The 12333-nt window shown below is 37.9% G+C and overlaps 2 protein-coding genes across 2 annotated transcripts in view; one reads left to right on the plus strand and one right to left on the minus strand.

The window, feature by feature from the left end:
- The first annotated feature begins 1262 nt into the window (after nucleotides 1-1262).
- LOC111866610 (myoneurin) lies at nucleotides 1263-4851 on the plus strand. The gene has a single exon (XM_023855730.2). It carries the CDS (start codon nucleotides 1265-1267, stop codon nucleotides 4205-4207), a length of 2943 nt encoding a protein of 980 aa, XP_023711498.2. The 5' UTR covers nucleotides 1263-1264; the 3' UTR covers nucleotides 4208-4851.
- A 2442-nt stretch (nucleotides 4852-7293) lies between these two features.
- LOC111866608 (large neutral amino acids transporter small subunit 1) overlaps nucleotides 7294-12333 on the minus strand; it is a 28848-nt gene continuing 23808 nt past the window's right edge. Inside the window, exons 6-8 of the mRNA XM_033752351.1 lie at nucleotides 12056-12290; nucleotides 10999-11091; nucleotides 7294-7754 (exon numbers count right to left, since the gene is read on the minus strand). Coding sequence (XP_033608242.1) covers nucleotides 7669-7754; nucleotides 10999-11091; nucleotides 12056-12290 — 414 coding nt within the window. The 3' untranslated portion in view covers nucleotides 7294-7668. The remainder of the gene's footprint in view (nucleotides 7755-10998; nucleotides 11092-12055; nucleotides 12291-12333) is intronic.

Below are 12333 nucleotides of genomic sequence, written 5' to 3' on the forward strand. Positions count from 1 at the left end.
GGCTTATACCAGAATGCTCAGTCAGCCATGTTACGTCAGCGCCTGCCAGTCATGTGTCATGTATAATGCTTGGAAACCTAAGGACAATTATGACATGGCGAGCGAGTATTTTGTACTTCAATTTTATGGTTTCATGTCACTCACAAGTTAGTTTGATGTTACGTGCATTATTAACATTACAGAAACCACATATTCCTGCCAGTTTTAATACGTATTTTGTAATCAACAAGTGTGTAACACCGGTCAAAGTTTCACACTTCTTTGGCCATTATCTCCGTAACCGTTCAACTTTGGACATAGGTGTTTTGGGTTATATCGGCATACTTTAACATAAGGAACACCCTCCCGAAGTTTGGTCCATTCCTCCTGGGACACCCTGTATTAAAGAAATAGCAGTACTATGTAAGTTCAAAAACGCTTTGAAAACTTATCTACTCGATCATTGTTTTTATAAAGTGGATGAGTTTCTCTTATGTGAGACAAACACTAATCAATTATAATTACATAATTCATGAATAATCGGTTTTGGGAATCCCTATTGCGCAGTTTTCCTTGCTTTTTTCCAGCAACCAAGATAACACAGTCGGAGATGTACCTGAATGGGCTACTTTGGAGAGGTTGCAGATACCAAGAAGCTGCACCAAGAAGGGAGAACTGATGTAATGAGATGTTGCAGTGTAGAGTCTACAGCGGTCTACAGTGAAACGTTATACCAGTGCTATCGCCAAATTCACCAATATTATCTCAAAGGCCGCGCCATAGCTCAAGCGGTTAGTCGCTGGCTTCGCACCCCTTCGGTTCTAGTCAAGTGGGATTTGTGATGGACAAAGTCGCGCTGAGGCAGGTTTTTCCCGAGTACTTCGGTTTCCCCTGCCAATTCCCATTCCATCAAATTCTCCATAAGCATTATCACCAGTACGGGTACAATAGGACATATGGAAGCGGACGTGGCGACGGGACCTAATATGGATTCCACCTCACACTGTATGAAATCTTAACTATTGTAATCTACTGTAGCCTATTGTAAACAATTTTAAGTATTGTAACTTTATTCTCTTATTGTAATCAGCCAATGTACAGTAACTGACTAGTCCCATATTATGTAACAATGATCTATAGAGACGAAATAAATGAATAAATAAATAAATTACACTCTACAATCCATGGAGTGTATGTAGTTACTCGCTATAACTTCTCAGTGATCCGCGATATCAATTCAGTAATCCGTGATAGCAATGGTACCAATCGTACCAATTGTGCAAGCATGGCGAATAAGAAAAGTGACGATTCTGTGTCGGTTAACCAAAATCTGCCAAACAAACTTCTTTCATGTTTGTATTCTCAAAGACGCACCGGAAGACTTTGTGATGTAGTATTAAATGTCGGAGATGTTAAGTTTTCTGTACATTCTTGTGTATTGGCCTCCTTTAGTCCCTATTTTAATGACATATTCATGTCAACATCGGAAGGAACGCACGCTTTTGCAGATTTTGAAAACAGTAAGAGTAGTCACGTAAATGACTCTATACAGAAAGATATTCTGGAGCATTGGTCATTAAGAAATCCTTTGCATTTGAATCTTCCTCTCCTAGACTCAGGTTATGGGAGAAGAAAAATGGGTTGTTCAGATTGTACTGCAAAAGTCTTGGATTTTATGTATTTAGGGAAGATACAAATTCAGAAAGAACATGTTGATCATGTCAAGTCAATAAGTACGGTTCTTGAGGTATCAGAGTTATTGTTGATCTGTGATAAATACAATGAAAAGTATGCATCACAGAAGAGGAAACCAGAAATTCTGAGGAAGAAGCCATTCCCCAAGAAGTTGAAGAAGGATGCAGGACCTACCGACGATGAACGTTGTGTAAATGTTGTGAATAATGACGAGGGTAAACATAATGAAGAAGATTTAAGTGGTACCCAAAAGGGCAGTGAAACAAATGATACTAGAAAAAATGTTGATGGATCTAAAAGTGAACCTGTTGTATTAACAAATCAGACTAGTAGATTGGATGAGGGTGTTAGTGCTGTAGTTAGTACTGCAAACAATGAGAAGGTTGATTGTTTAGTTTCAAACAACACTGTGGATAGTTTTAAATCTGCCGATGACCCGTATATGTGCCACATTTGTGAACTGAAATTTTCAAGCTCCATATTATTACGCCAACATCGTGAAACACATCGTGGAAGGTTACACACATGCTATGCTTGCAGATATTCTAGCTACAAAGCATTTGAATTGATAAAACATCTTCTGGAAGCAGATCATCAAGAAATTGTTTGTTCTTTATGCCTCTTTGAGGCAGAAACTCCTGAGAAATTGAAAGATCATCTTAAGCAGCACAATCACCCTAAACCATTTTTTTGCAGTATTTGCAATGTGAGGTTTCAGACACGAGCATCATTAAATACTCACACTCCTAAACATTCAACAGAAATGCCATTTTCATGTTCACTTTGTAATAGAGCATTCAAGTGGAAGCAAGGTTTACAGAATCATATGGCTGTGCATACGCCAGAAAAGAGACTCTTGTGTTCTGAATGTGGCTTTAGCACGGCATACCAAAGTACATTCAGGGCGCACACACTCATGCATACCAGTAACATGTTCATTTGTCCACATGCAGAATGTAACTTCAAATCTGCAAGGAAACAAAACTATGTGTCGCATCTCATGACGCACAATAAAGAGAAACCCTACCAATGTGAAGTGTGTGGTCAGTCCTACTCTCAGTCTAAGAACTTGCGCCGACATGCTGTTAAACATGATGCAGTAGCAGAAGAATTCTTAGAGCACTGCCCTTTGTGTTTGTATCAAACCATGCGTCTTGATAAGCTCAAAATCCATTTCAAGAAACACCATCCCAATGGTGATGAAAAACTGTTGAATCTCCAGAGGAGGAAACATCGTATGCCTACGTTAAAAACAATAAATAATTCAAATGTAAATATGTCAGAAAACATGAAACAAGGACCAGAAGCTGTGACTGCTACTAACTGTGTTAAGAATTCAGAACAATTTAGTATGGAGACACAACAACTGCAAGAAGTTCAGTTAGTCAACAGTAGAAGGGAGAATAAACCATCTGAAGGAAATACTGTCATTGTCAATGGTCTTCAGCTGTTGCAAGAAGGTACAAATGGAAATGCAACATTCATAATTACAGGTTTAAATACTCGACTACCAGAGCTCGTCACTTCCAGGGATGTGGACGAGACATCACTGAATAATTTCCAAAGGGGCTCGCTGCTTTTTAATGAAGAAGGAGCAGTACTTTTGTTAGATAATTTGAACACCGTTTTTGTTCCAGCAAATGAGAAATGCCCATTAGTACCATTAAGTTTTAACTCTGTGAATAGCCTTCATGTTCCTGATGTCGTTGTTAAACAAAATGATGCTGTACAGATAGGTAACGAGAGACCTAACCTAAATGCAACATTGAAAACAATAAGTGTGGACAATAGCTCACATCAGCAGCAGTTACTTCGAACAGAAACCCTTCCTGCTAGCCGTAGCTTGAATCCAAAACTTTCACATAGAGATGATATGCAAAATATTCCATTGGACATCACAAATAATGAGAACTTGCTAAAGAATTCAAAAACCTGTGACAGTAAGTTAGTGTCAGGGGATAGTTTCACAGTTATGTTCAATAATATCAATGACTCAAGGATACAGCAGCTAACAGCCATCGTGGATGGCTTCAACAGAGGCGAAATTCCGCTCGGCGGTGCAGATGATTCAAGTGCATTGAATGCAACAGTGGGGAGTCTCATCAATGAACAACTGCAGGCACTAACTAACCATAAGGAAGATTCGACATTAGATGTGCTTAATAATAATGTGATACAGGAACTTTTTGCAGATGATGGCGCTGGCACTGAACTGGATGTTCTAAGTAAAGATGTTGTCCAAGAATTAGTCTTAAATGAAGACTCGACAAACACATTAGACATTCTGAGCAAAGATATGCCACAAGTAGATGGGAACGAAGAGACGTTAAGTGTAGTGTTGGATAACAGTAATAAAGACAAAGTCCTCCTGTGTCATGAGACAATCACAGATGATGCAGACAATCTCCAGCACGCATCTTCAGAAGGATCATCAGAGTTACAGGTGAATGATGATTGTGATAACCCAGTGCTACAAACATTTCAGTCGTTTGAATCAATATTGGAGTCATTGTCATTACCAGACAAAATATAATTTATATGTATGTGTGGGTAAAAGTACACAAACAGCTACAGACTTATTTCTCATCAAACTGTATCATCGATACAGTGTACTTAAAGATTAATATCCACTGTAAAAATATGAAGCTACTAAGCAAACGTGACCTAATGTAGCAGCGACTTTTTGCATATGATTTTGTCAGTGGACAAGGCACAGTGGCATTGGAGTGGAAATGCAGTATGTGGGTTATTAATAACTGGTTCCATGAGGGCATGTCATGATACAGTTTCTGGAATCCTGTACTTAAAATTCTGGATGTGGGCTAGCTCAGTTGGTATAGTGACTAGGCTAGAGCCTGGATGACCACGAAATCGAGGTTCTATTTCAAGGAGGGGCAAGATCCAGACAACATCCAGACTGGCCCTGCGGCCCACTCAGCTTTCTGTATAGTGGGTACTTGGGGCTGTTTCCCTGAAGGTAATGTGGAAGGGGCATGAAGCCATCCACTCACCTCCATCTAGTGCTGAATTTAAGAATACTGGAGCTGTACCTCCACTCCCCTATACATCTTCATGGCATGGTAATTAAGGCCAGGGACAAGATTACCCTTTTAAAATGAAAATTGTTCTGAGCCAGTTCAATCCACTCCATCCTTAGATCCATTTTAATATTATCCACCCACCTACATCTAGGTCTTTGTAGTGGTCTCTTTCCTTCTGGCTTTCCCACCAAAATCCTATATGTATTCCTCTTATCCTACATTCGTGCTACATTCCCTGTCCATCTCATCGACCTTGACTTCATCATTCTAATTATACTTGGTGACGAGTACAAATGAAGCTCCTCATTATGGCGTTTCCTCCAACCAGATATTCTCCTCAACACCCTATTCTCAAACACCCTCAGTCTCTCTTCCTCCCGTAATGTCAAGAGACCAAGTTTCACACCCATACAGAAACACAGGCAAAATTGTAGTTCTGTATATTCTAATTTTTATGTTTTTAGAGAGCAGACAAGAAGAAGAAAGGTTCTAGACTGAATGGTAGCAAGCATTACCCAAATTCAGTCTCCTCTTAATTTCCTTCTGAATCAGATTTTTATGCAATGTTCCAAAGTATTTGAACTGTGCCACATTTTCAAAGGTTATGTTAGCTATTTTTATGTTATGATTTTTCCCTTCATTTTGGTGATGAGACAGCAACATATATATCTGTTATCAGGCTTGAAAAAATACATAGTGTTTCAGGGACTGACTGTTGCCAAAACAATGTATTATCTTTTATCCATACAGTGGACACTGTGTGGAAATAAATACTCCTGTGATGAACCCTATGTGTTGCTACAGACGAAAATGAGTAATGGTTTTAACAAGACAGAAGTGGAAAGAAATGGAAGAATATTCAGTGTATTAATTTTTTTTTTCTCGCATCCATGAAAACTCTGAAGTTCAAGCACTCACTATACATTTATCAGAACAGTCTGTAAATTACAAGTCACTTTTCTACATGCCAAAACCTTTTCTGTCCATAATGGCCAACAGATTAATCTGAAAACATTTTACAGTTGGTGATTATGTAAGGGAAGCAGCTTACCAGCAAAATCATATGAGGTACCCCACAAGTTGGCTTAAGCTGTCACACTTGTAACTTGTGTCCGGGATGTGCTCGGTTTGAATCATACTAATGTCACAGGTTTTTTGTGGCTTTCCTCTATCCTTCTAGGGAATTTCTGGGATATACCTTGAGAAAGACTTATTCCTTCACCATCTTTCCATTGTACCATTCAGTGCTGTATGATATATATTATTAGCATAATTAAATAAACCATAAACAGGTATTCATTTGCTATTTATTTGTAACATTTATTATTGGTATTGAGTATATTTGTTCCACAAAATGTACATGATATATTTCATTATAAAATATACTGATCAGTACATAGTGATAATGTTTGTAGTTACTTTACACTCTTTTACGAAAGCAAATTTTCAGTGTAGGTATCTATATAATACTGTTGTGCCCTTTCAGTAGATTGTCATACAATTCATTTTGCAGTACAATGTACATTACTTATTGGTAATTTACAATACATAAAGTCCATTATATACTTTTTTTTATTTGTTTCATTCTGGTCCGTCACACTAAGAAATTACAACTCCGTCCAGTGTGACTAACGGAGTTTTTACTGCTTGAAATCTCAACGCCTTTACATGTTTCGGTCCTTACAGACCATCATCAGAGGGAACATCAATACTTTTTTTTTGGAAACTACTATCAAAATGGGGGTTTTGAATGTTAAAACACATATACATACAATGTTTGTAATGCACAATATATACAAAATCTAACTTTTTCACAACTACAGGAGCTTTCTTGGTATATTAAAGTTTTTTAAAACTTTGTTATTTAAGTTAAAATTTATAAACCAAGTAGGTTCGTGTCCCTTCTCCTATCGTCTTTCTTGATGGGGGCTGAACTTGTGCCGCCTGTCTATCTTGAGAAGGAGATTCTTGGTATCGTCCTGTGTTTGAGAAGGGACATGAACCTACTTGGTTTATAAATTTTAACTTAAATAACAAAGTTTTAAAAAACTTTAATATACCAAGAAAGCTCCTGTAGTTGTGAAAAAGTTAGATTTTGTATATATTGTGCATTACAAACATTGTATGNTTGGTACGCAGGTTCAAATACCTGGAGGAGGTCATCGAATTTTTAAGGGCGGAAAAATTCAGGGAACAAGTCCTCTGGGATGGACTTTAAGCTGTGTGTCCTGTGTCGTAACTTTACGGCATGTAAAAGAACCTCATATCCCCAAAGGGGATCACTGAGCCAAATTCCAGGACGTTTCCCACCCAACAACAGTCTCTAAGGCCTCTGATAGATGGGGGAAGCATTATAGACACCGCTAAGCAAGTGGCCAAACTCGCTTGCTCGGCGGGACTGATGGTACGCACCATTTATTGGTAGGGTAAAGAGACCGGTAGAATATCATAGAGGGAAGCACAATAGATCAAACTGGTCGCGGTGCATGGGGAAACCCACCCTCTCTAAATAACTAAATAACTAACTACCAAGAAAGCTGCTGTAGTTGTGGAAAAGTTGGATTTTGTATATATTGTGCATTACAAACATTGTATGTATATGTGTTTTAACACCCAAAACACCCATTGTGATAGTAGTTTCCAAAAAACAAAGTATCGATGTTCACTCTGATGGTCTATAAGGACCGAAACATGTAAGGGCTTTGAGATTTCAAGTAATAAAAACTCCATTAGTCACACTGGACAGAGTTGTTTTGTCTTTGTGGTCCATTATATACTCTTAAGAACATACATTTATGCACAGCAAATATCCCATGTGTTGAGACTTGCCAATTTGATGCTTCGAGCAGAGAATGAACTGTGGGTTCTGGGCATAATCTTAGGTAAATGTGCTCTTAAATCTGGACCAGTTGACATGGAATGTTGCAGTTTCTACAGAGTATGAAATTGAATTCTAAGTTTCTGTAGGTCCAAGTAATCTCTCTTCCTCTTCTGGTGAAACCACTTCCAGCAGAGTTTGCAATGCAAATGTGACCTTATCTGAAACGGACACACACATGAATACTGGAGTAGATTTATTTACATCCATAAACTGTTACACAAGTACAACTGGACAAGTCAGTTTAAACCATCTAAAACACTACAACTCAGCAACTCTTAAAAATGTACAAAATGATACACAAGACCAAGAGCAATTCAGTGATCTTGGGATTGTCCCCCTGCTGAAGTTGGCAACTGAGGATGATATCCCCCAACAATCCAATATAAATCAACACATACACTTACACCATCTATACACATCAGAACCAACCTGAGCCACCAAACTACCATCCATCACTGTTACTAAAAAACTCCCGCAGAGAATAAAACCAGTTTTGTAATAACTTCAATGCATTTTTAAAAGCTTTAAAATTATCCTTTTTAATTCAGGTAGCAAGCTGTTATGTATATTAATTCCCATGTTAAATACACATTTTTTCAACGAACAGGGTTGCATGTTTGTACATACAAATACATTAACTGTTTGATGAATTTCTGATTAATTTAATTGCGATAATTATTAAAAAGAAACCTCCATGGTTTAGTCTGCAAGCGAACTATACCAACCAAGCGACCGCTGCTTGTCAGTGAAGTTAGTGCCAAATTTAGCAGATAGAAGGTGTTGTTTGGTCAGTGCAATGAATCCCCATGGCCATTAATCTCGGTTTTCTAGGCTGGAGCCACTACTTTTCCATTCAAGTAGCTCCTCAATTATCGTCATGAGGCTGAGTGGACCCCTTTCTAAAAGCACTACTTCTCAGAAAGTCTGGTAGCGCCATGAATCGAACCCGGACCTCTGGATCTGTAGCCAGGAACTCTGACCACTAGACCACAGAAGTGGTCTAAAATAATGTACAAGTAATAATAATGGAAGGTAAATTATATTACACTTACATGTACTTTATTACAGCAGACAGCAAAAAATTATATAAGTTAACAGTATTGCTATAAATAAAACATACAGTGTGAAGGAAAGTGAAGTATCATTATTTTATATAAACAAAGACTGACGTAGTCATAGCAAAAAGTTCATGGCTGAGGAGTTAATGGTTACTTCTGTTTTAAGGTAATGAGTAACATGTTGGCATATTTTCAGAAATACATTACACAAACCAAAATTAATTATTACATTTTAAAATGTTTTAATATAAAAATTCTATCAATTGAATGCCCATAAAAAGAGGAGTTACAGAACACACAACATTGTGTTCATAATTTGCATTAATTGACGTCTGAGGGGTGCACCTGAAGTTCTCAACATTCTAATTGGTTAATATCTGTAACAAGCAATGGGAGGGAATTTGTATTCAGTCAGTCATTTGCAACAGTTTTGGGTCAAACTGTACAGTTAACAAAACAAATAAATCAGAATTTTTGCCATGGAACTGTAATGGGACTGGGCAAGTTGGAATAGTTATGCCACAGAATGTATGCAGCTCATGTATTGGTCAGCATACCACCTATCGTGACAGTAATATTTTCTTTCTTCCATCACTCAGAACATGCTGGTAAGTAAAGGTAAAGCTGTCCCTGTGCTTAACTAATTAAGCACTATGCCATGAAGGTGTATGGGGGGCTGTTGTCATTGGAGAGGGTGGGTTTCCCCATGCACTTAGACCAGATATTGGTCCATTGTGCGTCCCCCTGTGGTATTCTACCAGTCTCTATACCCTACCGGTACTGGTGCGTGCCATCAGTCCCGACTCAGCCAGCGAGTTCAGCCTCTACTGTCTCAGCAGTATCTCAATGCTTCCCCCATCTATCAGAGGTGTTAGAGACTACTGTTGAGCGGGAAATGTCCTGAATTTGGCTCAGAGGTCCCCTTGAGACATGAGGTTCTTTTACGTGCCATAAAGCTACAACACAGGACCCACGGCTTAAAGTCCCTCCCAGAGGACTTGTTCCCTGAATTTTTCCACCCTTAAAAATTCCACTACCTCTGCCGGGTTTGAACGCACATACCTTGAGTCACGAGGTGGGAACGTTACCCCTAGACTATGGAGGCTGCTGTATGGGGGACTGGATATACATCAATGTTTTCTTGATCTGGGGGGGGGGACTAATTGAAGGTAAGTGGTCAACTTTATGCCCTGGCCACTTTACCCCTGGTACCCATTGGAAAGGAGGCTGGTTGGACCCCAGAACTGGCCTGGATGACATTGAGAAGAGAAAATTCTTGACCCTACCAGGACTCAAACTCTGACCCCTCAGCCATCCAGCCTGTAACACAGTTGCTATACCAACTGTGCTATCCAGGCTTTTCTCAAATACACTATTGTATCCTGAAATAGGGTATGGCTACTTCCTCACCAGTCTTACAGTTCATTATACATAATGAGTCTTCTCACTGCATGCTGCATACATAGTAAGTTCACATTCCATATATGATTAAAAATCTAGCAATAAATACATATGCACTGTACCTCCCCTGGAATAAGTCCAATGGCATTTGAATATTTGAAACTGAGTGAGAATGATATTTAACAGATACTGCAATTTACACTGACAAAAGAAGTTCAAGAGTAGTGTCCATGTTTTGCAGTACTGATATGAAATGTACAACGGATGTTTTATTTTCAGTTCAGTTATTTATTTGTTCATGTACTTACTGTGAACAGCCCAAAGGCCAATTATACAGCAAGGATGGGTAAAGGGACAAAGAAAACAAACACACACAAAGACAATACAAGGAAAGTTGTATCATTTGGGCAATAACCAACAGATAATAATTTTGATGGTAAGAATGGCACACTAACACCATAATTAAATTGTGGCAGAGCATTTCTTTACATTCATGGAAACTGCTTTACCATGAGCCACATTTTGAAACTTTCTACCTTCATACTTTTGAGATTGGAGTTTCTAATAACATATGAGACTTTGGATAAATTGTTCACTAACATGTTGTGATCAGTGGCATTAATTTGAACATTTGGCAATGCAAAATAGCAACAAGTTTACAATTATTACAGTTTAAAACAAATATTTTCAACTGACAGTGTTATCTCCAGTCTGCCCAAAAGGGTAAATTTTATGTTGAAAATGTTATCATTATAAAATTTATCATGAATGTAACAAAAACTGGAAACTTTTATTGACTGAAATAAAGTTTCTTTATCACACCACAATATATTATGTAACACATAAATATTTTGTTAAATTTGAATTTACATTATAACTATTCATTGTACAAAATTAATCAAATGCACACTGTAAGAAACCAAAATAAAGAGTTTGTACTTACTGAAAACTGTGTCGTATGCTTTTGACTTGTTCTTCCATTTTATAAATATGTAATATACTGGTACTCCAGTCAGAGTAATTGCAAGCCCGATTCCTGAAATAAAAGAACATTCACCTTCCATAACCTGTAATTTTTGCTTTCTGAAACAAAAATCTAGAACTGTTATCAGTTCATTTGCAGCCACAACACAGTTGCACTCGATATTAAAAAACTGTTCCTCTGTTATAATGTACAGCAAAATTCAAAACATTACCTTCTGCTATCTTCTGGCTACTCTTTCATATTAGAAAGTTTGAACTTTTTTTATTAGATGGCACCAAGTTGCATAAATGTGTGGTAAAATCCATGACTTAATTTCTTCTTGCTGTTCCATGTTTCAAAGACTTCCGATATGAACGGTATAAACACTGCAATTGTTTTATTTTTAGGTGCAGCAAATTAAAAAAAAATCCTTATTACATTTCTTAGTGTTGCTTAGGCATAATCATTTTTGTAGGCCTGCAAATATCTAGCATGGCATCACATATTCATAAAAATAAATTGTCCTTGAAATGTTAACATAATTTTATACTTCACATTCATAGTTTTGCTTTGGTTCTCTTCTTGCTAGTAGTGTGATGGTATGCAGTACCTTTCCTTCATTTGTTTTTTAGTATAGTGAAAACTCTGTTATCACAAGTAAATTGTGTGTGTGTGTTTTTTGGGGGGGGTTCTCGCATATTGATGCAGTTGGCATAATGTTAAATTTAGATTTCATAGAAACTGAGCAGCTGGCTCGAAAACTGAAGGGGGATACACACATAAGTACTGACACCTTCATTTCCACAAAAGAAGCACTGGCTTTAGCTGTGTAAATGCCATCTTCATTCAGAACTCAGTGACAGACATGCTGCTGGTGTTTGAAAAACATCTGAAGTATAACAACATGACACTGATGCGATGTTTAAATTTGTATTTGTTTGTTGTGTTAGCAGTCACATATAATCGGTGTAATTAAGTTGACCATAAACACGGTAATCTGTCATTTCTCAGACACTGTCTATATAGGTATCCTTACCTGTATTTACTGGCTCTACCACTGCTGGTATACATATCAAAAAGATACAGCAAATTAGAAATGAAATAGGCAGTGCTAGATGGACCCGGATTGGACGTGGAATGTTAGGTTTACTGTAACGGAGGTACAGTAATCCCACGATGCATGCCGCTACTGAGAGCCACAGGATGAGGCTGAAGTAGTTGATCAGTTCAAACACGTCACTGCTACACAGCATAACTAGAGACATCAGACACTGCAAACACAATCAGACAAGTTGTAATGCTTTGGGCATGAAT

This window comes from Cryptotermes secundus, unplaced genomic scaffold (genome assembly GCF_002891405.2).
Source record: "Cryptotermes secundus unplaced genomic scaffold, Csec_1.0 scaffold704, whole genome shotgun sequence".
NCBI lineage: Eukaryota > Metazoa > Arthropoda > Insecta > Blattodea > Kalotermitidae > Cryptotermes > Cryptotermes secundus.